General features: G+C 34.9%; 1 protein-coding gene across 3 annotated transcripts in view; it reads right to left on the bottom strand.

Annotated features, from left to right (window-relative positions):
• Nucleotides 1-27,299, bottom strand: part of LIN52 (lin-52 DREAM MuvB core complex component) — a 91,393-nt gene extending 64,094 nt beyond the window's left edge. Inside the window, exons 1-6 of one of the 3 annotated variants that reach the window (XM_088797402.1) lie at nt 27,167-27,244; nt 26,853-27,027; nt 22,857-22,931; nt 21,624-21,661; nt 18,888-18,954; nt 17,074-17,157 (exon numbers count right to left, since the gene is read on the bottom strand). In XM_088797402.1, the coding sequence (XP_088653528.1) occupies nt 17,074-17,157; nt 18,888-18,954; nt 21,624-21,661; nt 22,857-22,931; nt 26,853-26,862 (274 nt within the window). In that variant the 5' untranslated portion in view covers nt 26,863-27,027; nt 27,167-27,244. Of the gene's footprint in view, nt 1-13,330; nt 13,877-17,073; nt 17,158-18,887; nt 18,955-21,623; nt 21,662-22,856; nt 22,932-26,852; nt 27,028-27,166 lie in introns of those variants that run through there. The other 2 variants (XM_019733684.3, XM_019733682.3) reach the window with 2 other exon arrangements.
• Between the last annotated feature and the right edge of the window lie 250 nt (nt 27,300-27,549).

Genomic DNA, 27,549 nt, shown 5'->3' with positions numbered 1-27,549 from the left:
CTCCCAAGTGAACAGTTTTGCTAGAAACTACCTAACAAAAGATATCATAACATTGAAAACAGAAGCAGGTATAAAAATCTAGCTTTTTATCAAGCCAGAAATTAAAGGCATTTGAAAAAATGTAAAAAATACCACTCTCCTCAATATTTTTTGTTTAGAAAATAGTTATTCTTCATAAAAGTATGTTATTTATGGTAATATGTAGTGGGTTTTTTCTTATTTTTGAATTAATTAATACATATTTTAACATTTTCTCAGCTGTAATTTCTAAAACAGTATGTATAGATATAGCCCACATAAACAAGAGCTCTTTGAGGTCACTATTAATTTTAAGTGTAAAGAAGTCCTGACACCAAAAAGTTTGTGAACCATTGTTCTAAGGTTATCATCTTCATTTCATAAATGAAGAATCCAGGCCTTGGAGGATTGAGTAACTGGCCTAAGTGGTAGATTGAGATAATAAAGCTGTATGACTCCAGAATCCAAGCTCTTAACCACTATTTTGTCCTTTCCTTTCAGCTATTTATCATCCGGCTCCTACCTACTTATCTCCAGGTAATTATCTCCAGGTAATCTTCTTTCCTTTACATCACATTCAGGTCACCACTTCTCTCAACTAGCCTTAGTTACCGCAAACTTTCTTAAGCTATATTTGAAAAAGCAATTCCTACTTGTTGCTCACTATGATAAGACAGTATACCCTCCCAAAGCTTTCTTTAAACCAGACGAACTTAAGCTTTTCAACCTATCCATTATAGATAAGATATAATTATTTGGATCTGACCTCTTTAAGAATCTCTTCTTAAAAACAAATCTCCCAAAATGTCCACAGGGATGCCACCAATTATACTAATCTCTCAGTGGACATGTTCTGGATCCATGAAATAGGGCCTTAAAGTCATTGCTCACATATTTTATATTAGTTATCATGTATTCATGTTTACAAAGGGTCTATGAACTGAAAAAGAAAAACTATGCTGGAAGTAAGCCACTAAAGATTGTGTATAGTGGTAGAGGGATTTTCTAACCCTTCACAACAAAGATGCCCAAACAAGCTTTTTCCTCTGGAACTTTCACAAAGGGCATTTCCTTCTTCATGCTGGCTTTTGTTTTTAGTAGACTGGTCACAGATTCATTTTCACAAGATGTAGCTCCAATTCCCATGAAGTTACTTTTTTTTCTTATGTTTAAAACTATTCCTCAGAAGAAACTTCTCTGGTAGGTTCAACTGTTTCTAAAAATAATCCACTCACTGTACAGGGTGGATTTCCCATGTGAGGTCAAATTGTGAGGTCTGTAAGCACAGCACTTACCTAAGTCATTAATAATCCAACTGAAATCAGTGGCTCCAGTATAATTCCTGGTGGTTTCCCAACCCCACTCAAACAACTTTTCTCTATTCCAACAATTCTCCAGTGCTTAGATCTGCTGTTTCCATTCGATATTACCAATTCACTCCATATTTCTTATACCATGAGCCATAACGGTTTCCATACATATACAAAAAGACCTGTCCTCTGTTTTTATAATTAAGTGATGCAAATTTTAATTACTAGTGAGAATAAAATCTTCTTTATTCTTTCCTAATTCTAAAATATTAATTACTATATGCATCAACTCGATGGTTAGCTCATCATATAGTGCCCAAGTTAGTCAACAGTCAAAGATGCTTTGGTTTTTCAAAAACAGTAGTTTTCCAAGGATTTTCAAATGACAAATGGTAACACATTTAAAAATACACCACTAAAGAAGGTTGTCAGAAAACTTATACATCAAATCAGGAAACCAGTGAGTTGAGGAAAACATACCTTCACTTTCTCTATTTGAATTGTTTCTATTATGTAACCAAAAATGATATTCTGATATGGCCATGGGGGAGTATTAGGGGAAGAAAAGATTTCAGCCAGCCAACGTCACACTAGTAATTAAGCATTTATTTCTAAGATACTACAGCTTTGACATTCTCATAACCCAAATAAAAATGATAAGGGTGGTGTTAACCAAAAAGGAAAATATTGCTAAAATGAACTACACTAAAATTCAAAACTTCTATTTATATTGTAGAAATTTGAATACGGATTGTATATCAGATAATCATATTGTATTAGGTTAAATTTCTTGAGTCCATTACTTGTCCTATAGCTATGCAGGAGAATGTCCCTATTGTTAAGAAATAATGCTGAAGTATTTAAGAAGTGTCATGGTATCTGCAGCTATCTCTCAAATAACTTAAGAATAAAACAATAAAATTCAAAATTATACATAGAGAGATAAAGCAAATGTTATGTTAACATATGCTGAACTGGTGAAGGGTATTGTATGTATATTTATTGAACTATTCTTAAAACTTTCAGAAAAGATTTGAAATTTGACAAAATATAAAGTTTGAGAGGAAAAACAAACTTCAGTTCAATAAAACATACCATTGAGAAAGAGAAAAGGCCAGCCACAGAGTGGGATAAGATATATACAATTTATGTAACTGACAAAGGATGCGTACCCAGAATATATCAACAATATTGCAAATCAATTTTAAAAAGACTGACAATCCAATTTTTAAAGATGAGTGCGACATGAATAAGCCCAGCACAAAAGAGGTTATCCAAGTGGCTAATAAACATATGGAAAAGTGCTCAATCTAATTAATCATTAGGGAAATGCAAATTAAAATTATACTGAGATACTATTCTACCTATTAGAATGGCTAAAATTTAAAAGACTGAGAATATACCTGTTAATAGGGACTTGGGAGCAAATAAAATTCCTGATGGGCTTGTAAACTGGTAGAACCACTTTGGGAAACTGAAAGTATTTACTAAAGTTAAACATACATAAAATCCCAATGACCTAGCAATTCCACTCTTATATATCCAACAACAATGCATATACCAAAAAAAGACATATACCAAGAATATTCATAGTATTTATTTGTATACCCAAAAGCTGGAAACAGTCTAAACGTTCATTAGTAGAATGAAAAAGTAAAACATATTAGTCGTATAATGGAATACTATACAGCAATGAAAATAAACAAATGACTGCTAAAGATAACGACATGGAAAATTTCATAATCAAAATGTTAGCAAAAGAAGCCAGAAACAAGAGTACATAATTTGTTATCTATTTACATAAATTTCAAAAACAAGCAAAATTCTTTTATGATAATGATAAGTCACAACAGTGCTTGCCTTTGGGGAAATGGCAGGTAGTGTCCGGGAGGGTCACGAAGAAGGCTTTGCATATTGAAAAGGTTCTATTTCTTGATCTGTTCTGGGTTATTGCTACATGGGAGTGTTGATTTTATGAAAATTCATTGAGCTGTACATTATAATTAGTGTACTTTGCTTTTCTCTGTATTATACCTCAATTTAAAAAGTATATTGAAGAACAAAAAATGATGGAACAATGGAATTACATCCTGAATCTGAAGTCTCATTTTAGCTCTTTTTTCTTTGCATTCCATATCCAAAATGTCAACCTGTCAGATTCAACTATCCTCCCAAAGGATTTCTTCACTATTGTCCAGTCAGTCAATTTTTAAATATATTCTCCTGCAAAAGAGTCAATCTAATATAACAGTTCTTCCTTGTAAAAGATCATTCCTTTTTTCTATTATATTTCTCAAATCTTTTTCAGTTATACCAAATATTAGCAGCTTTTACCAAGCTTTTAATTTAGAATTAATAGTTAGAGACACTTCTCTTCTACATATTAAAAGTCATTATTTTTCTAGATTTCCTACAGCAAAGTGCTTTGTCATCATCTATAAATTCCGATGTAGTATCACCACCCTCCCAGATATTTCCAACACAAACCAGTGGAAAGAACTATGAAAAAAAAAAAAATAAGTCAAAGGAACTGACATTACACTTACAAAAACAAAAAACAGTCTTCATTTTGTTGAACTCTCTAGAGTATCAAAAACTAAAGTAATAAATAAACAAACAAAAAATCATAAAATGATTTATTTCCCCACGAGCAAAAACATTCTTATACCCAAAGTCTGGAAAAAAACTCTATCCTATGTATATCTACTGCAATTATTCGGTTCTTTGTTATAACAAAACTATATTCCAAGTCAAAGGAAAAAAAATATTAGGTCCATTCTACTTCTCAACCAAATAGCTGCAGTTTTATTTAAGATGGACAGATAGTCTAAATGGTTCTTTTCTGCTACTGAATAGTGAATACTGAGTTCAGTTCTCTAACTACAGGGAAGAAAGGCTGAAAACATAAAGCTTGAAAAAATCCTGTCCAACATTTGTTTATGAAAAGATGTCTCTTTCCCCAACTAAATCATCTCCTGCCCTTGACCCAACAGCTTACTACTCCTTTTGTTCCCAAATTTCTACTTCTGGAAGGACATGCTAAGGATGGGAAATGAAGTATTATCAACTTTCACCTTGCTATTCATCACCTGCTTACAATGATCAATTGTTGTTAATGGACCTAGTTATTTTTAATTTAGAAACAGTCTATAAAAGAGTTTAGAATTTTAACTGCACAGAAAACTAGGAGGTAGATCTTTCAAATAACTAATTATGTTTCTAGAATGGTATACAATTTTTCTTTACATTTTTAGATAGTTTTTTTCCTACTTAATAGAATGTGTTCATTGTTGACAACTGTAAAATTCAGAAAATTTTAAAGAAAAAATAAATCACTCAAGAAATATATTGGTGTATTTCCTTCCAGTCATTTGTCTATACCCATACTCTCAAAACAAAACAAAAAAAGAAACTGCTGATTTTGTGTTCTAAATTTTTTCACTTGTAATCATCCTTACATATAATGAGCATTTTTTTTTTTGGCCATTAAATGCTTTAACATGATTTTTCATGGCTAGGTTGTCTTCTACAGTATGGATGTACTGTAATTTATTTGGTTACTCCCCTAATGTTTAAATTGTTTCACTATATACGTCTTTTTAACTATCATATATTTCGTAGAATTATGCAGAATGCTATTTTGAACCCAACACCATAAATTAGTTTATGCCCTGCCTGCTTTTCTCTATCCTTCCCCATCCCTCCAAAAACTCAGAAGGGAATAAAACACTGCAAGCATTTTAGGCAAAATCCTCTTTGTGTGTAAAGCCATTTCAGAGGCAATGTTGGTTTTATAAAAACACTTGACTAATGGATAAAAGATATGAATGCTTATAGGCCTTAAAGGTTAATTTGAGGCTTTCTAGATCCTAATTTGTTAATCAAGTGGAGAAATGAGAAACAATGGCTTGTTTTATTTCCCATTAGCGTAATACATTCTAAAAAAAAAAATACTTAAGGCTCAATTGACAATTTCTAACTATGAGGAATAACCTTGATCCATCCAGAGTGGGATTTCTAGATTTTATACTGTATTATTATATAAATAGGATGCCATGCTAATGACTGGTGAGATGGTATGGCAATGCAGAAAACAAAACAAAATTTCATTTGCTATTTGAGAGATGCAGATTACAACACTGTCTTCAAGGTGCTTTTCAAGCAAGTTCCCTGGCTTTATTTTTCAGAATAAAATGATTTAAATTTATACTTTCTGGAATTTCCAGTCCTTGTCAACAGACATGATCAAGAAACATGAAGAAAAAAAGGAGTTCATCTTCACAAGGGAAAAAAATGAACACAAAACAAGATATTAATATTTTGCCTATCACGTTGGTAATGACTTTAAAAAACTATAATACTTGATGTTAGCAAGGATGTAGGGGCAGATAGTGTCTTTCTGGAAGACAATTTGGCAGTAGATTTCACTCTCCATTACAGAAACCACAAATCTCTAACTATAGGTGCAAGGTCAATTAAGTTCGCGAACTCATCCTAGAAAAAGTGCTACATACCTCATTGCCGAATATCACTATGGTCACCTTCAAAGTACTCCCTTTGGGAAGCTATGCATCTACACCAGTGCCTAGTCTACCCTTCAAAGCAATTTTGGAACTCTTTTTCTGGAATGGCCGTCAGAGCTGTCATCGTATTGCCCTTGATGTCCTGAATGTCATCAAAATGTCTTCCTTTCAATATTTCCTTTATCTTCGAGTAAAGAAAGAAGTCATTGGGGGCCAGATCAGGTGAGTAGGGAGGGTGTTCCAATACAGTTATTTGTTTACTGGCTAAAAACTCCCTCACAGACAGTGCCGTGTGAGCTGGTGCATTGTTGTGATGCAAGAGCCATGAATTGTTGGTAAAAAGTTCAGGTCATCTAACTTTTTCACGCAGCCTTTTCAGCACTTGATTATATGTTTGTCCAGTTGATACAAATTCATAATGATTAATCTCTCTGATATCAAAAAAGGTTAGCAATATCGTTGCAACAAGTTCGCGAACTTAATTGTCAAACCTCGTAAAATGTAGTCTTCACTCCTAGGAGAAGTTTACCCTGATGCTGATATAATTCTAATGTAGCTGTTAACTAATAGATGCATCAACATCAAATATTTTGAGCCAATTACTGTTACTTCAAATTTAAACTGCTGAAATTTTTTCCCAGTTAACAAAGACTTGGTCATTTAGTATATACAAAGGCCATAACAATTTCCTAAACAGCTGTAGGTAGATAACTGAATGAAAAAGTACTATGGAAGAAAACTTTACAATAGCAATTTATTCAACTAAGAGGCTTAATAACCTGCTAAAGAGTATAGGGACTCTACAAATCTGTTTCTGAAACTATGGATATCCTTTTCTACATACTCATTTCCCTGAGAAAAAAATAACTATCTTAAAACATCACCTGCTGCCCAGGTGACGTGACTAAACTAGACAAGAGCATTGCTTTCATTCTATTAACAACACCAACCGATACCAATGGCTTTTACTTAGTATTTCTAAAAAAATTAAGGTACCTGCCTACTAAGGGACATGTGAAAGAGTTAGGAGATTTTTTTTTTTTTCCTTTAAGCAAATCTCTCTCCTCCTTCTGACTTCCGTCATTACCCAGGCAAACTCTTAACGTCAGCTTACTCCCTAAGATCTCTCCAGATAGTTACCTACCTAGTCCTGAAAATGATATACCTGAAACATCTATTGTCAGTGTGCTTCTTTCCATTCTCATTGCTACTATTCATTCAAGCCCTCAGTTCTTCTTGCTGGACTCCCACAATAGCGTCCAGCCTCCTATCTCTACATTCCATTCCATCCTATGCACTAATGCCTCCTAAAGGTGTGTGACTTTCCTACTCAGTCTTCCGTGGTAGAATTTTTAATGACATACAAAAATGCTTATGATAGAAGCATTTTTTTAAATGAATAAAAAAAGTACGTATAGGCTAAAACTACATACATGGACTATAGTCTCAGTTACATGTTAAGAAGCTTGTCTGTATATGTATGAGCACATGTATAAATGTAAGCACGCATCCACACATAAAGGGAGAAGGGAGGGCCACAAAACACATCAAATGTTAGCAGTCGTTATCTCTTAGTGGCAAGGCTAGGTTATCTTTACTTTCTTCTTTATCCTCACAATAAACAGATTTGTGGTAAAGTCACTTTTAGTAGTGTCTCACAAGCCATCTACAGTGAACATATAGTTAATGTTTAGTCATTAAAATACTTTTTTAAAAACATTTCACATGTCCCCTATTACCTATGAGTCTAGCTCGTCGGTCCCTAGAGTTCAAGGCTCTCCTTAATTCAGGATCTCTCTTCCTTCTAGTCTTAGCTCTTATGACCCCTAGTATAACCTGGATTCCCTTAAGGACCAGATTAGATCACTCACACTGTCCCTTGAGCCTAGCACTTATTTCATACTCTGCTTTGCTTTTTTTTTTTTTTCCATTCCACCTAGAATATGGTCCTTTCCCATTTCCACCTATCAAAATCCTATGTATTCTTCCGGGTCTATTTCCAACGATTCAGAAATAGCAAATACTACCTACCACCACAACCCTTTCTCTTTCCCACAACAGACAACACTAATTGACTTTTCTGAATCCTGACCTTCTCAAAATCCTTCTCAATTAAACAGACCTAGCAATCCTTACTCATCAATCCATGTTGACATACAAAATGAAACTTATCTGCCATTCCTGCAACCTAATGCAATTGCCCTCTTCTCCCCTATCCCCATAGTTCTTTATATTCTTGGGGAGCTTATCTCTTCTACCTTCTATTAAGAATCATTTACTTAATTGTCTTATCTCCCTTTCCTACTAGATTTTAATCTGTACAAGGGAGTACTTATGTCTCATCTATCTTCATAGCCCCTGCAGAGTTTTGAAGGAAGTAGGCACTCAAACAACTGCTGACTTGAATACTTCATCTTTTGCTATTACAATATTTCATCACTCAAAATGGCTAAATATTTTAAAGCTTTATTTTAAAACAATTAAATTTTTCTTGAAGGACTTAGTTCAAGTTTATTTCATCAATTTTAGTTAACATTCCTGTTTTAACTTAATAAGACATTGTCTGATATTACACAATAACCAGAAGAGTCAAAGAACAGAACAAGATAAGGCGAGACGAGAAAGCTGAACCATTTTGAGGGTTTTATATCCAAGTATAGAAGGTAATGAATTAAACGACCACATTTTGAGAAATTTTATCTATCAATCTCCTTAATCAAAAGAGAAATGTTATTTCTGACAATAGAGAAAAGGACGGTGAGCATCAAAAATATACATTGCTTAAGAAAGGAATTGTTTGGGGAAAAAAAAGATGGAGAGATGAAAAGGAAAACAAAAAGCTAAAAATCAAGCAACAAAGTAAAGCAAGTAGTCTGGTGAAGTCACAAAATTTTTTAACCTAAATCAGAAACCCAATTCAAGAGACGTGGGTAGAGGAAAAAACTAGTTTTACAGTAAGACTCATGCTGCCATCTAGAGGTTAAAAGCTAGGTGATTTTTCTTTTCAGTCAGTCAACTGCAGTTAATTTAATTTTTAACTATTATAGATAGAGGTAGAACTGAACAGACTTTATAAAGTAAGCCAGACAAACAACTCTGATGTGAAGCCACAATGAAGAATATTCAGGGTGCAAGAGTCCCAGTTACTCTCTCCCTGCCCTCCTTCATAGATTAAAATAAAAAACAGAGCTAATCGTTCTTTCAAATTTTATCTCGATGGGAAACAATTTCTAAATATAAGTGGCCACTTTTCCAAAACTCACATGCCTAGAGGGTCAAGAAGTCTACTACGCCACAGGCTAGCTTGCAGCAGCAGTTTTTCTTTGGTACTATCACCAAAGCAAGTTGTACCAAATAGTTGCTGGTGCAGACAACTTCATCGATGTGGATTACTAGGACGAAGGATCAAGTTTAAACGGGGAAGTCTCAATTCTGTTTACAATAAAATGTTTCTTTTAAAAACTATGGTAAGTGATTAAATTTAGCCAAATAACAGTCCTACTGAAACTGCTAAATGAACATGCAGGGATCAGACTATAAATTAGCAGAAGCAACTGCTTATATCAAAATAAGCTACATTTGTTAAAACTTTTTTTAGATGGTAATATACTCAGTGTGATCTTACTTAATAACTTGTAGCTAACCTTTTCTTTACAGTACGAAGGTAATTTCAAACCAATCCTTTCAAACAAATTTATTAAGTGAGGATAAATAAACTGGGATTTTTATTTATTTTAGAGTATATGGAAAGTGTAATCAATAACAAATGCATCAAATTCAACACCTCTTCATGATAAAAAAACACCCAACAAACTAAGAATAAAAGATAACTTCCTTAACCTGACAAAGGGCATCTACAAAAAAACCCCACAGCTAACAACCCAACGCTTTCTCCTTGAGATCTGGAAGAAGACAAGCATGACCACTCTTGCCACTTCTATTCAACACTGTACCAGACTTATTAGCCAGGACAGTTAGGCAAGAAAATGAAATAAAAGATCCAGATTGGAAATGAGGAAGTAAAACTCTTTATTTGCAGGTGACCTGATTCTGTGTATTGAAAATCTTAAGTAATCTACTGAAAGACAATTAGAACTAATGAATGAGTTGAAATAAAGTTTTAGGATATAAAATGCATATATAAAAGTTAACTGTATTTCTCTACAGGACCAATGAACAAACTGAAAATGAAATTAAGAAAACAACTTCATTTATAATAGCATCAAAAAATAAAATACTTATCAATAAATTTTAACAAATATAGTGTAAAACTTATACTTTGAAAACTGCAGAACATTGTTGAAAGAAATTAAAGACATAAATAAATAGAAAGACATACCAAACTCATGAATCACCTTAATATTATTAAGATGGCAATATTCCCCAAACTGATCTAGAGATTCAATGCAATCCCTATCAAAATCCCAGCTGACTTCTTTGCAATGATTGACAAGTTTAAATTCTTGTGGAAATTTAAGGGACTCAGAATAGCCAAAACAATCTTGAAAAAGAACAAAGCTGGAAAACACACATCCCAATCCCAAAATTACTACAAAGCTACAGTAATCAAGACAGTGAGATACTGGCTAGGATAGAAATATAGATAAATGGAATAGAATTGAAAGTCCAGAAGTAAACCCTCACATTTGTGGTTAATTGATTTTTCACAAGATGCCAAGATAATTCAAGAGGAAAAGAATAGTCTTTTCAACATATGGTACCAGAACAATGGATAGCAACATGAAAAAGAATGATTTTGGATCCCTACCTCACACCATGTACAAAAATTAACATAAAATGGACTAAGAAGCTAAACTACAAAGCTCTTAGAAGAAAACATAGGCATAAATCTTTGGGAACTTGGATTAGGCAATGGTTTCTTTGGTACAACATCAAAACACAAATAATCCAATTTAAAATTGGACGAAAGTTCTGAATAGACAATTCTCTAAGAAGACACACAACTGACCAATAAGTACATGAAAACATGTGCAATATCATAAGTTATTAGGCAAATGTAATTCCAAACCACAATGGGATACCACTTCATATCCATTAGGACGGATATAATGATATTTTTTTAAACAAATAACTAATATTGGCAAGGATGTGGAGAAATTGGAACCTTCCATACACTGCAGGTAGGGATGTAAAATGGTACACCCAGTATGGAAAACAGTCTGATGGTTCCTCAAAAGGTTATATGTAGAGTTAATATATGACCCAGAAATTCCAGTCCTAGTTATAAACTCAGGAGAACAAAAACATCTGACCACACAAAAACTTGTACATAACTGTTTATGGCAGCATTATTCATACTAGCCAAATAGTGGAAACGATCCAAATAGCCATCAACTGGTGGGTAAATATAATGTGGATAATTGGTGAATAAATATATTTATACAAAGGAATATTATTCAACCATAAAAAGAAATGAAGTACTGATACATGCTACAACATAAAAGAACATTGAAAACATTATGTTAAGTGAAAGAAATCAGATACAAAAGACCACACAATGTATGATTTCATTTATACGAAATGTCCAGACTAGGTAAATTCATACAGCCAGAAAGCAGATTAGCTACTGTAGCAAAATACAACTAATTTTCTACATGCATCTTATATCCTGTAATTTTACTCAACTCATTTATCGGTCCTACTCTTAGGCCTGTAGAGCTTGGGGAGAGGGAATAGGGAGTGACTGCTAATGGGTACAGCGTTTCTTTTGGGAGTGATGAAAAGGTTCTAAAATTGATTGTGTGATGGTTACAAAACTCTGAATATACTAAAACTCATTGAATTGCACCCTACAAATAAGTGAAATGTAGGGTATATAAATTACATCTCAATAAAGCTGTTACTAAGAAAGAAAAAAGAACAATGCATCAGAGCCCCCAAATTTTAGCCCTGGTTTCAAATGGCATGATCTGTTGCTTTCCCGATTTTCACATTCTATTTTAAAATATTTTGAATATAGTCAGTATGTAAGTAATGTGCATGACTACTAAAAGGTTGGTAGCCTTAAGACAGGAGATTATTATTATTATTATTATTATTGGAGTAAAAAATGCTGATTATCAGTAGTATGCAGTAAGATTCATGATATTTCAATGGGTCTTAGTAAAGCAAGCTATATACTGTTGTAACTTACAAGACTAAATCAGGACCATACCTGGGTCCTAATAGCGATGGAGTAGGTAGGGTTCAGGTAGAAGATAAAACTAAACCATTATCAACAAACTTCATGCTATCTTTACTATATGTGGTTGATCATCCACTGTCACAAGAGGAAAAATTCCAGAATTAAGATGGGAAAGGGATCTGGGAAGAGTGAGTGATTTCCAATGGGAACAGTGCATGGTGTTTTGGTAAGGGAGAAGTAGGAAAGAAGGCTACAGCCAGAGTATCGAGGATTTTGAATGCCATGCTAAGGAATCTGATTTTTATCATATGGGTAATGAAGACCTTCAAATATTAATTCTCATCACTAAAACACAAACTATCCAGGAAAAGAACAATTTCTAGAAGTTTCCACCTTTTTAGTTTTAAGTCAATGGATGACATTAGAAAAATTCTGTCAATTCATTTGAAGGCATCTGCAGTTAATCATTCAATCAAAAAATACACATTGCACATTTACTATATACCAGGTACTTACTCTATGGGCTAGAAAGACAGCCCCAAAATATGATTCTTACCTTGTAGTTACTATCAATCCAAGACATAAGACATGTGCCAAAAGTCTCGCAGAATGGTAAAAGGGTCACACAAATGAAACAAATGAGCTACTCTACAGTAATTTGGGAGGCCAAAAAAGAGAGTTCACTTTCCAGATCAGGTATGAAAAGGAAAGGCTGATGAAAGGTAAATACTGGGAAGAATAATGAAGGATGAATGAAAGTTCTAATATTAGAAATAGGTCGAGGAGATGAGGGTAAGGGGGATCAAATATATGGTGATGGAAGGAGAACTGACTCTGGGTGGTGAACACCCAATGGGATTTATAGATGATGTAATACAGAATTGTACACCTGAAATCTATGTAATATTACTAACAATTGTCACCCCAATAAATTAAAAAAAGAAAAAAGAAATAGGTCAGGGAGAACTTTCGGAGAAAAAGAAATAGTGTGCATAGAATTAAGAAGATGGGAAAGGGTTCTGGGAAGAGTGAGTGATTTCCAATGGGAACAGTGCAGGGTGTTTTGGTAAGGGAGAAGTAGGAAAGAAGGCTAGAGCCAGGGTATCGAGGATTTTGAATGCCATGCTAAGGAATCTGATTTTTATCAGATGGGTAATGAAGTACTACTAATGACTTACACGCAAAGGACAAACAGAAGAAATGGTACTTTAGAAAAATTAATCTGGTAGTGGCAAACAAGATGACTGGGATGAGGTAGGTGAAAGGCAGGGAGATCGGTTAAAGGTGACTACAACAGTTTCAGTAAAACAGGAAGGACACAACTCAGACGGTAGTAACAGAAATGGAATTCTTTATATGGTGAGGCAGTTTACAATTTTTTGTATTTCTATATATTTCATGGGCATTTCATATAAATTAACTGTCCAACTCAAGCCAAGAGACCCCAATCATGAGGAGAATAAATGCCTACACAAAACATTATTGCATTCCCCAGTCTGCACACCAAAAGGATTATCTGAGACATAATCATGTACCAAATCAAAGGACGAGGTTCATCTTTCACAGACACAATCTAGTTACTATCAACGCTAGAAGGTTCACATTATTTCTGTACTAACATTTAACAATGCTCTGGGGAAGTGACAAACAATCATGTTTTGAGGACAAATATTTTTCGCATTTTTTTTCTTTCCATCATCTTTATCAGTACAGATATTTGCATGAAAACAGGATCACTGGTCCTTGGGGATTCATCAGTTCCTATTGCTTATTTTTCATCCATGTCATCCTCTCAATTAATGCAGGAAAGAGGATTGAGACATTGAAACACCAGATTAGGGTGTCAAGTAAATGTCAAAGCCCTAGAGCAGATGAATAATCTGTAAGGACAAAAAAAAAAGATCTTGTTTTTATGCAAATATATTATGCACGATAAAACAAAGAGAGACTGTATCTAAGAAGTCCAATACATATCAATGTAATTCTTTCCAATTCTAAATTTAAAAAGTATTTTCTATGTCAGCTAATTCGTTATGATCAAGGAAGGAAAATGACAATTGGTTGCAAAGTACTGCTGCAGAAGTCTAAATAAGGCTGAATTTTGAACTAGAAAACAATTTTGAAAGATCTCAGCTGGACTCATGGGACTTACCTGGCAGAAATGAGGATTTCTGTTGCAGAGTTTTAGTTCAGTGTTTAAGGTGGCTGATTCGGTAATTTCAAAACCCCCACCTCCAAAGCCTTAAGTTTTAGAAATACACTTAACAGTAATAATGATTTTAACTGTGTGGATTAAAAACTAAAACAAACCATACCAAGTTTCTGATTCAGCGGAAAGCCATTAAAACAGACTTTATCAATGCTGAGGGAATTGACTCATTATTCTAAAAACTGATAAAGAGAAAGAACCATTTATGCAGTAAGAACAGCTTTGAAGATAATAATAAATAGTTGATAAGATAAAGACCATCACAGAAAAATTCTAGCTAGTAAAAAGGAATGACAGAATTAGAATATTACCATTTTGCAACCTATAATAAAATACTGGATCTAGGCAGTTATCAAAGGCTGCTAAAACTCTTGGTGTAAGGCTGATGGAACATTTCACAATGAATAATATATCAGGCTAATAATAACTTTATCAACTAATTAATCTTAACATCACAAAGAGAGACAAACAGACACGATATACCTTCTGATGGATGTATACCCCACCATTTAGAAATATTCTTGCCAAACTAAAAATCATGCCTGTATCTATGCAAGCTTTTAGAGTCAACTAGCAGGAAATAAAAAAGGATAAACGAAAATACTAAGTATCACCACTGGATATAAGCACCAAAATCTAGAATATGGAAATTCTACAGAACAAATAACTAGGTTTAATAATTGACAAGGGAAAGTAAAAGGGGGGTGGAACTGTGACAGATTAAGAGACTTATCAACTAAATATGGTATACATCTTTCTTAGATCCTGATTCAAACAAACTAATTGTATAAAGACAATTATGAGTTATCCAGGGAAATCTGAATCATGATTGGCTATTTGATGATATTGAGCAAGTTTGTTAAAATTTTTTAGGCATAATAATGGAATTGTGGTTTTATTAAAAAAAAAAAAAGGAGAGTCCTTGTCTTTTGGAATCATATATGAAGTTAGTTGACAATGAGGTAATATGATGCCTGAGATTTACTTTAAAATAATTAAGGGAGATTGGTATAAGTGAAACAGATTGGCCATGGTGACTATTGAAACCAGGTCATGAGTACATGAGGTCATTATTTTAGTCTCTCTACCTTGGTATATGTTTAAAATTTTCCGTAACAAAAAGTAGGGGAATAAACCCCAAACCACTTCATTATCTTTTTCAGTAGGAAAGCAGAAAAACTATTCAGAGAAAATATAGCAATTTCAACTATAAATAACAAGAGATAATATTGTTGATAAGTACATTCGGTAATATAGCTTCTTGATGGCATAAAATTTATTTCATAAAAAAAATAGACAGAGAGATAAGATTGATCATTATGATCATTACAACATTTATTACCCAGAGCTGGAAACAGAAATCAATTTCTATACTATATAAGCCTTGCATTCATGAATTTAATAATCACAGATTTGCCTTTTCATTACAAACCCTGAAAGTCCATGACATAGCTGGTAATTAGTAATTTTGCCAAGACATAAACTTTAATCAGGAGAAACACCCAGTACACAGAGAAGAGGTAGGTCACACAGTGAGTGAACCTAGACCACCTACCAACCATATCTCAAAGCAGTTTGTTGTTCTCTGCTCCTTGATTTGTGTAGTTGATTAAAAAATGTTTCCTTGGTAAAGGAAAGTCAGTTGTTAATGACAGTAATGGAAATAACAAAAAGATAAAGAGGGCTAAGGAAGTGATGACTATTAGTCAAAAATTAGAAGTCTTTAAATTAAATTTTAAAGTGAAATGTTGAATTTGGATGTAGCTCAAATCAATGATGTGAACAAATCCACAATATTCTCTATAAACAAAAAAAACAATTTATGAAACTGTTTTTAGGATTGTTCTAATCCATCTTCAAATCAGTACAAAACTTGTATTTATGAAGAAAATATATAAGCTATAGTAGCCTCTCCAAACTGCGGATTTATGAAAGTTTCAGGAGGTACCCACTGAAAACAAAGTTGAGTATCTTTCAATTACATAGTAGAATTTTCTATAATTCTTTTTCTAGTTTTATAATGAAAACAGTATGGGAAGAGATACAATTTATAAAGAAATAATTTTAAACTAAAAGAATGAAGAACAAACAGGAATAAGTGAGAACTTTTACTCATGGTAGCAGATTATGTTTTTGGTCTGCGATGTATCCCTTCCTTTGAAGAACCAATTGTTCCCTCCCATTCTGTGTGAGGTGAGTTAGAGACTAACCCTTCCAATCTGGTCTGCACCCAGGACCCAAGCCTGGTCATCAGAGTGCTCCATGCTACCTGACTGGTTCCAGGATAGGTATGTGAGGCAAGATGGAACAGTCAGAGTACTCCCAGGACCTTTCTTTTGGAACATTCAGAAAAGACCTTTCTTTGGGGATTATGAGATTTAAAGACACATAAACTAGAATTCCTTTTGGTCGCCTTCCCCAGTTCTAGGAAAAAGCTACATGCAGCAGCAAAGAATAAGACTAATGCCTGAGTGAAACAGAGCCCTGAGATACAAAACAAAAGCAAGAAAAACAACAAATCCTAATGACATCATTAGGAGTCATGGATCCTCAAAGATAGCCTCAAAGCTATTTCTACTCCTGGAATTTTGATTTATGTGGACTAATAAACACCCTCTTTTGCTTAAGCTAGTTTGACTGGACATTCTATCACTTAAAACTAAAAGGATTTCCATTACACTTTTACTGTACAGAGAAAAGTAACTTGTTACTTAGTAAACTCAGTTATTATTCCAAACTCAGTTATAAAAGGCACACTTTAGATTACAGTGACTTCTTACCTTCATAAAACCCTTTCTGAATTATAGCTAGAACTCATCATGAAATACACAACAGGCAACATGGAATAAAAGTGATCTGGGTACTCACACTCATCCAGCCCCAGCTGATAGGCCAGGTTCTGTAGGCCTCGTACCTTCTCCATCAAATTAGCTGTGGTGAGGCTTCCCAGTTCTGAAACAGAAGCATTTATTTCAATACCATTTCTTTCCATTGTTCTCTAGTAACAACTGATTCGGGTTGGGAACCCTTGTTATAAAAGTTTCCAAGTTTAATTACTATCAAACAAGTAGAAAAATGAATCCCTATCTCATTTCATCCTACCATGACACACACACACCCCAATGAGTCTTTTTTTCCCCACTATGGCAAAATGCCTCAGGTGAGCTTACCCACTTAATGAAAAGAGAGTTAGCATAAATACAATCGCAAATTATGTGTTTTACCCTAAGAATCCTTTTTGTAACATTTATTTTGCCTATCATACAAAATGAATCCACCATTAAAATATGAAACCTTGTGAGTGACAGCACTGAGAAAGCCTACAGACAGAGCTGTCTTGCAAAACGGACACTGTCTCTACTATCATTTAGGTCCTCATTACTTCAATTAATAATGAAGGAGCAACAGAACACATACTGTTTCCCATTTCCCTAAGTTTAGAAAACAAAAACTAAATATTAATTCAAACTTCCCTTTCAAATCAAATACCTATACAAAAAGTTAAGTTTACCAGATAAAAAAACAGTATGCTTAAAACAAAAAACAAAAACTTACTTTCACAGATTTTCATTTAAATAGCACCCAATTCCTTTTCGGTTTAAGACACAGGTCAGTTTGCATGGAAGATAACGCTATGATCCCTTATTAAAAATTTAAAGTTTCCTTAGAAAATACACACTGATGGCATATTATATAAATGTCTCTTTGGAACATTAGCAATGAACCCAAAATGCCCTTGAGACTTAATATTTCCATGGTTACAGGAGGGGACCTGCATTTAAGTATTTCATGCAGAACAATGAATTACTTCTGAAATCAAATAATGGTGTTCTTTTCTCCCACTTATCATGCCACACTCTTTATCAATATCTGGCATAAGTAGTAGCCTTTCCTTGATCTGTGTTCAGCTGCTTAAATAGCTCAAGAGTCCAAGATTTTTACCTTAATTTTAGTCTATTACTTTACAACCATCATGAATCTTATCTCTGGAAGGATGATTAAAAAATAAATAAATAAAGTAGAGCAAAATCAAGGAAAATTAATGTTTTTTAATTTAAATTTCCACTTGTGGTTGAGTTCCAAGTAATTTATCAAACAACAATATTCACTACTTACAGTATTCTTTATTGGAGAAATTGATGGAATAGAATGAAATAAAAGACATGTCTTAACCCACTGAAGGGTTGTCAATTACTAGTACTGACAACAATATATGGCAGTAAATTCTAAATAAGGCACTTGGTTATAGTGGAAAGAGACCAGACTTAAAATAAAAAATAAGACTTCAAATTTTTTAACTCTAACAAAATTCGTTAAGTTAACCTCTGAACCTTAGATATCATCATACCTAACTCACAGGACCTTTGTGAGAATTAAATGAGAAAATTTATGTGAGAGCTTTTTGTGAACTGTAAGCTTTATACAAAATAAGGGTATTATTAAAGGAGTTTAGTAGCAAAAGAAATCATTATGACCAAGTCTTGAATTAGAAGGATTTCTACACATGGAAAAATAAAGAAAGGCATTTAGACATGAAGAATTATTAATAAGGATGGTTAAGCAGGCAGTCTGACTGAAGCTAAGAATACTTTTAAGGGAATAGTGAGAGAAAAAGTGGAAAGGTGGCCTATAGAGGAGTATAAATGTCAGGTTAAAAGTTAGAGGTCACCAGCAATGCTTACCTTTCAACATATCGATGTCATCACGTTCTATTTCAGCCATCCATTTGGGTGGAGAGCTGGTAATAGGCTGTCAAAAAATAAAAATATATCCATTCAGATACATACAAAGTTTGAAGAGACGCTATTCTTTCTTAAGTAGCTTGTCACACAGCCTCCAAATAGTCACCTTACAAAATAATACTGCTGATCTTTAAAGTTGGTCTCAGAGAAATGATTTTAAAGAATTAGATCTGACTACTAGTCTTGTTTCAAGCATAACAGGTTAGTTTTGCAATGAAACAAATTACTTGAAATTCAGTCCTGGTGAAAGCCTCCAACTGAAAACTACTTGAAATAATAATCAGTAAGTAACATTCTCTAGCAGAGGAGAAGATTCAAAGAAGAATCAAGAATGAGAAAATTCTCAATTTGCAGGGAGACTGTAATGATCATTACTTGACATTTCATTTTATGGTAGACACTTTAGAAAACTTTGGAATTTTAAGTTATCTTTTCATTTCCGAAAGTGAACTTACACAATTTTGAAAGAGAGCCCATTCTTGGAATGGTTTTGGGCAACAGTTTTCAATCCCAGTTGCACATAAGAATCACCCATGTAACAACAGAAAAATACAAATGACCTGGCCACATCCTAGATGTACTGATTTAGGGATTGGAGAAAGGTCAAGTGGAGAGAACAGAGCGAGGAACATTACATATGTATTTTTTAAAAGCTCCACAGCTGCACACTAATGTTCTGTTGTGCAGGTAGGGGTACGGTTGAGAAGCATTACTTCAGCTTGGAGCCCTTTTCTTGTTTTTAAATTAATATTTATTTGGTACTGTGACAAGTCACTTTATATGCATCATGTCATTTAATTTCCAAATCAACCCTATGAAGCAGGTATTATTATCCTCATTTTATAAATGAAAAAACTGATGTACAGGAAGATTACATATCACTTGCTTCAGGTCACACAGCTAATAGAGTCAGGATTCAAAAATCAATGCAGTCTGAATTCAGAAACCACTACCCTCTACTACCTCCCCTAAAAGGCTCTAGGTTACATTCACCATTTTTACCCCTGGTAAAGAAACAGAGTATACCAGGGGATCTTAACCTGGGATCTTGGCATGACCTTGAACTCCTAGAAACAAAACAATATGTACATGCACACTTCTAAGGAAAAGGTGTAGATACTTAATCAGATTTTCAAAAAAACACTATACTCTAATAGTTACTTAAAAACTACTTATTTACACCTACAACTCAAAATACTCCATTGTTATCAAAATATAATTAACTAAACTGAAAAGTCAGTATGAATGAGAATGTAAGAAAATTAAATCAGGACTTTCTACTCAATCTACTAGAGAAAAGCTGATCTAATAATAATAGCTACTATATATCATTTATTATGTCCCAGGTATTTTGCAAAGTGTTTTCATTCATTATGACATTTTATACTAAGAATCCTCTGAGGTAGTTTCAGATGAGCAAACTAAGGCTCAAAAGTGTTAGGAAACTTGCTCAGGTCAGAGATAGTTAAGAAGCAGATTCAGGATTCAAATTTCAGTGTGTCAGACTCCAAAGCCCTACACTACCCTAAATTCCTCAAGCTTAGGCCTTACTGAATGCTAACGGAGTACAGGCCAGTTTACACACAACTGTAGCTCTTGAAAAAAATGAAAGCAGCTACAAAGTCAGACTCCCTCTGAACAAATACTCTCATAAGACCTGAAAGCCACAGGCCCAGAGGGGCCTTAATATTTAACTCAAATAATGAGTAGAGAATGCTAAGCATATATGGAAGGTACTGTGAGAGTTATGTTACAAATCCCCAATAGAATGATTTAATAGAAAGAGCATGGGCTTTGGAATCAGACAGACCTGCATTCACATCCTGACTTGCCACTCACTAAAACTTAGGCAAGTAACTTAACGCCCAAGTTTCTGTCAGTCAGTGCTTTTAATATTAGGCTCAGATGTTTAAAAGTATGGTGTTAAGAGTATGGATGCTAGTAATCAGACTACTAGGTTCAAAGCCTGATTCTGCCACTTATAGCCTATAACCTTAGGTACCCTACTCACCCTCTCTGTGCCTTTTCCTTGTCTGTAAAATAGGGATAATAATAGTACCCACGCCTCGTGGTTTTGTGAAGATTAAATAATATATATATAGCACTTAGAACAGTGCCTGGCACCTGGTAAATACTATGTAAGTGCTAGCTAGCTAATATAATCATTATATTCTTCTGGTCGTGGGAATATATAAAAGAACACATGTATGATATCTAGCACACTGCCTGCTGCCCTGGAAGTACAAAAGTTGTGGCTCTAGTGGAATGTCTTCCTTCGGTTTCTGATGAGCCACTGAGAAATTTCAAAAATCCTCTCAGGAGGCATAGGTTAAGGTCATAATGCATCACATAAACAAAAGATAAAAGCTTCAAAATCATAGTTTGGGCAAAAAGAATACTGGCGTTACATTAAATATTTCAACTGCCTTATGTTAAAAGCTTTCAAGCTAAGACAAGAGGCAAATAGACAAAGTCAAAATGCCAAAATAGAGCATTTGGCCAGAGGAAGACATTATCATCAATTAACATGATGACAATACAAACAGATTTCCAGGGCTATAGTTAAAAAATGATTTGAAGATTATGACATTATTCTTGAAAATAAATGATAGTTGAACTTTAATCAAGGAGCAAAATGTTAGATAAACTTCATTAGGTAAGTAAAATATTACTTACACTTTTGAAAGAAGCTGCAAATTCAGCAACTCCTGGTACTAAAAAGAAAAAAATGTTAACATTATTTATTCAGTAAACATTTTAATGCCCCAGGCACAGAGGATTCAAATAATAATTAAAAAAAAAAGCCTTGTCTTCAAGGAACTTACAGTCTGGAAAAGGAGAGAGAGCAAATCAATAATTGTAATATAGTTTAAGTGCTCCAGGAATGATACCAGGTTCTACCGGAGGACCCCCCCACCCCCCCACCCCCACAAAAGAAAATCTAAATCAGATTGAAGGGGCAGGAAAAGCTTCTCACAGTAAATAATGCCTCAACTGAACCTATGAAGGATCAGGAATTAGCTGGATGGGAGAGTGGCAAGATACCATATCTCTTACCAAAAAGTTTAAATTTCCTTTTTAGGTATGCTGTTCTGTCAAACCAATCATTTAAATGTCTCACAGGAAGAATCACATAAGAAAACAGAAAAATAAAAACCAGATATTTAAAAATAAAATGATGTTCAACCTCACTAATAGAAATACAAAATAAAAATAATAAAGATTAGTAACATTCAGTGTCAGCTGGTATGTGAGTAAACGGGCACTCTCATATACAGTCACTCTCTTCTATATGCACAAAGACATTTGTGCAAGGATATTCATTATTAAATTGTTTGTAATATCAACAATTGGATATAGCTTATTTTTCCAAATAGGGTATATGAATACATAAATTATAGTATATCTATACAATTAAATACTTTAAAAGAATGAAGTAAATCTACACCTACTAACATGGGAAGGTCCATTAATAAATTACTACTAGCTGAAATAAATTAAGCTATAGACTATGTACATATGGCCCCATCATTACTCCAAAAAAAAAAAAAAAAAACCCCACAAAAAAAACCCCTAAACTCCTCTATATACTTAAAAATACATCTTTATTTGCTTATCTGAATAAGCATAAAAAAGGTCAAAAGGATTTGTACCAAACTATTAATGGGTGATTTTAGAATAGTGATTGAAGGAGGTGAGGAAATACATTACATGTGTCCATACTGTCTAAACTTATTACACATGTAGTTTTTAAAAATAATTATTTTTTAAGGGCTCCCTATCATTTCCCGAGTCACAATACATCCTAAAAAAATTAAACACCAAATAGCTATTCTTAACATTGGACCACAGAATTCAGTGGTTCTCAGTAACTACATTGATTTTGATATAAAGAAACCGAAAACTTACATTGTTCTGGCCAAAGGTCTGGTGAGGCCCGGTCAAGTTTTTCAAAACTTAACAAAGATGCTTCCAGATCTGTCCCTAGAACAAAATACCCAGATGAGCCAAGAAGACACAAAACATGTTAATTTATATTTTATAGCATTTCAATCTCAAAGAATGTAACAAATTGGAACACTCACCTGGAAGTGTAGAAATCTGAGTTCTATAACTACAACTAAATGCTATACAAATGAATCATTCTCCCTCATCAAACCTCAATTTTCCGATCTCTAAAATGGGAGCAATATTTTAGTGGGGCGTTAGGTAAAATGAGCATCAATAAACCTACCTGCACCTTTATTCATACTTTTAGACTTTCCTCCAAGTTATAATCAATTAAGTGTCTCTGCTTTCAAGAAAAACAAACTCGTCTGCTAGTTCTGAACTGCATCTTCTCTCGCTTTGTCAGAGACATCATGAATAACATCTCTCTTGCACAATCAGTTTCTACTTTCTCCACTGGCTCACACTCAACAGCAAGCAAGCCTGCTATAGAATTTCCCTTCTTCGAAACAAACTCTTCCTTGACCCCATTACCTCCTCCCTCTTTACTGCAAAAGTTCTTGAGTTGTCTACCCTGCTGTCTCCACTTCCTTACCTCACCTTCTCTCCTTAACCCACGACAATCAGGCTTCTACTCGTATACGTATGGAAAACTGCTGTTGTCAAGGTTATCTATGACTAATGTTGCTAAATATAGTGATAACTTCTCTGTTCTCTTTTATGTGACCTTCTGCAGCATTTGCACACTGACCACTCTCCTTGAAACACTTCTATGAAACCATTATGCTGGCTTTTCTTCTTCCTCACTGACTTCTTCCTCAGTTTTGTCTTCTACTCAGGCCCCATCGTAGACTGGCTTCACTCCCTCCCTAAAGTCTCCTAAGGAGACCTCATCTAATCCCATAGCCTTTACCATCATTTATATGCTAATCACTCCATATTTATATTTCCAGTCCCAAACTTTCCCCAAACTTCAGAGTTACATATCTAAGTGGCTATTTGACATCTCTCTACATTTACAGGGATGAAAAATCCCTTAAGTCTAAAACCATACTCTCTCAGTCCTCTCCATTTCAAGAAATAGCACTACCATGAACCCGTTCTCAAAAACCCAGCTGTCCTCATGCCTCTCTTTCCTTCCCGCTTCTATAACCAACCATTAATAAATCTACTAGTTTCTATCTCCAAAATACACCCTGAAACCAAATTAATTAACCAAGAAAACATCACTCCTCTCCTGAACTAATTCAATAACCTCTTAACAGACCTCCTTTTTCCCATCCTTCCCCCTTCCCTTCGTTACCCCCAAATCTATTTTCCACGAAGTAGCCAGAACTGACTTTAAAAAAAAAAAAAAAAAAAAGTCAATCAGTTCAAGTCACTCTCCAGCTTAAAGGACTTCGTCACAGCTAAATTTGTGAATGCATACCTACCAGGCCCTATAAAATCCTACATAATCCTGCCTAATTCTTTGACACCATTTCCTCTCCACTCTTGTCTGGGCACATGGTAGGTACTGGATATTATTAGGTTGGTGCAAAAGTACGTGACGTTTAAAAAGTTAAAAAAAAAAAAATTTGCAAAAACCGCAATTACTTTTGCACCAACCTAATAACAACAGTTAATACTTATTGAGTACTGTATGTTGAGTATACTAACTAGTTACATACATTAGTTCATTTAATGATATAAACAGTGGCTCTTAACATTTTCTGGGTAAGCCACATCTTTTGAAATCTGGGGGGAAAAAAGCTATGGACCTATTCCCTGAAAATGTATATATGTCTTAATTTTTTCAACATACGCTTTTCTATAAACTGAATTTTCCCCCCCAAATATTCTAAGAGAATTTCCAATGGCATTCTAAATTGGTAAAGAACTCAACTCTAATAAATTGCCTTAACCAAAGCATTCCAAAAATGGTAACAAAGAAAAGCTGTGTGTAACACAAAATGTCAATTTTTCAAATTCCTAAGGGATATTACCATGGGAAGCTCAACCATAACAAAAATACACTTATTGGGGCTAGGATCCAATAATCAACAAGGATGGCCTTATGATACCATAGTTTGGGGCATAACTCAGATTGCTTTGAGATTTACTCTCATAAATTCAGTAATTAGATGGCTTTACTTGATTTCAGTTTTCTCCTTTTCAAAGAAGTCCCAGCAAACTTAGCATTAAAAAGAGAAATGAGTAAATTACCTAAACTTTTACAAACCATTATTATTTGAATTAAAATTTAAAGACAGAGATAAGTAGAACACTAAAAATAGAAGTGAGAGCGCTAGGCAGTGAAATGTTTTAGGATGAGATACTTATTTAGAAGCTGAATTTAAATTCAAGGTGCTCAACTTGATTTTGTCAGATTTAAAAAAATGATTATGTGGAGAAGGGCGAAACTCTATAAAAGATGAGACTGAAAACTTAAAAATTAAGAGTGTAAATAATTAATGGAGATGGACCAAAGGAAAACATATGTTTCTAATACTCTTCCTGGCCAAAGAAGGAAAAAGAAATTAAGACAAGGAGAAATGAAACGCAACAAACACAGCTCTAAAATCTCCAAAACATATAAATCTAAAAATAACCTCATAATTAACTAAAAATTGTTATAGCAATTACTTCTACTTCTATCACTTGGCTGACTTTTTAAAAAAAATTGTGGTAAAAGATACATAATATAAAATTTACCCTTTTCACCATTTTTAAGTGTACAGTTCAGTGACATTAAGTACATTCACAATGTTGTGCAACCATCATCACCATCCATCTCCAGAACTTTTTCACCTTCCCAAAATGAAACTGCTCATTAAACAATAACTCCGCATTACCTTGGCTGACTTTTTTAATGTCCCCCCCACACACACACTTTTTTTCTGGCAAGAAAAGGACATTTTAACAAGCGAGTACCCAGGCAGGAAAAAGAATCTCTTTTGACTCTGAACACCCATAACTTCTTATACAGTCTGTACCTGCACTCAAAAAACTTAAGACTCAGTTAAACGTGAAACTTAAGACAAAGTAATATATTATTTATGTATATACCTAATCATTCTTTCAATAAATGTTCATTGAAGGCCTACTGCTTGCCAGACACTATGCTAAACCCTTAGGATCCAACTATAAACAAGGCAGACTCGGAATTTATAATCTAGTGTGAAAGGGGCAAAGTTAACAGAATAACTGTGCTTACAATGAAGATACTGAGATAGTGAACAATGGTGAAGAGGGGCAAATGTGTTCTGGGAAAGACTCTCAGGGAGGCAACATCTCAAATGAGACCTGAAACTGCAAGTGTTTACATGTTTAATTAATCTTGTCCTCTCCGAAAGCACCTAGCATTATGCCTTTCATACAGCAGGTAGTTGATATAGCTAGCATTCTTGGCCTCAATTTCCTCATTCCTGAAATGAACTTCTAAGATTCCTTCCAAACAGAAAATGTGTTGGTTTGAGGAGGGGAAAATCACATATCAATGAAATGGACGTGGGGATGGGGGCAGTGGAAGTAAAAACTGAGTTCAGAAATGACTGCAAGACCCTAACTCTCTAAAGGGGAATTGAGAGCATGAGCACTTAGTTGCTATCTGAGATGACATGCGTCTTAGACAATAGTATATAAGCAGAAATCGTTCATTCATTCAGCTTAAGGAAACAACACATACAGCTGAAGCAAGACAGGTTGAGGCGTGTGCTAGATTGCAATACAAAACTCAATCCTCATTTTCCTGGGGACTCTCAGGGCGAGTGGCCGAGAAGGTCTCCCACTTCTCTTGCTGCCAGGGCAACGGTATCAATCTGGGGAGATAGGAAAGAATCACGTTTCCCTTCCTTTTCAGTCCCGGGATGAGGTCGGCCACCAATCCCAGCTAGGGTTTGAGAGAATCACTCCAGATGATCAAAGGTAAGAGAACCGACCCTTAATGGGGCGCCCCAGAAGGAGAAAGCTACATACGGTAAGTCATCTCTTTCCCTCCAGCAGTATCTCCTCCTCGGTCTCAGGTCCACCCAAATGGGGCTAAAGGAAGGGCAAGGCCCGGGATGGGACCTTCGCGGGTAACCTCCTCCACCCTCCTGGTACACAGCAGGGAGACAGGGCACCTTCGGAGCCGCTGTGAAAAATCGGCGATCTGAAGACGCACCCGCATCCCAAGGAAGAGAAGCGGAAGAGAAAGGAGAGGAGCCAAAGAAAGAAGTGTTAGTTCGAGAGGCAGACGGAGAGCGGAGCAAAGGAGGTTGCAGGTGAAGGATCGCCGAGCCGGCTCTTACCGTCTGTGGGAGACGCCATCTTCCAACCCATGTCACGTGACGTGGCCAACCGTCGGCGGGAAAGCTAGGACCCATAAGCCACGCCCCCAAAGAGAAACCCAATCCCCAACTCGCAGTCCCGTCTCATTTCCCCGCCCATAGGGCAATCTTTGCTTAACCCCGCCCCCAGCGCTGGTCACACCCCCTCGCGCACTGCGGAGGTGGAGCGACTGCAAAATTATTGGAGGGTTTTATTTACTTTCTCCAATGACGGGGTGGGGCCGCAGTCATCGCGGTGGCCAATCGGGATTCCCGGTTAGGGGGCGTCGTCCCTGTGAGCCGAATATAGAGTACCCAAGTCAGGGGCGTCCTCCCTGCTTCTGCCAACAGAATTTGCTGAGGTG

This window comes from Rhinolophus sinicus, chromosome 3 (genome assembly GCF_057876585.1).
Source record: "Rhinolophus sinicus isolate RSI-liver-muscle chromosome 3, RSI-T2T, whole genome shotgun sequence".
Classification (NCBI taxonomy): domain Eukaryota; kingdom Metazoa; phylum Chordata; class Mammalia; order Chiroptera; family Rhinolophidae; genus Rhinolophus; species Rhinolophus sinicus.
Note: the sequence above shows the minus strand (reverse complement) of the source record. Positions and strands in the feature narration are given on the sequence as shown.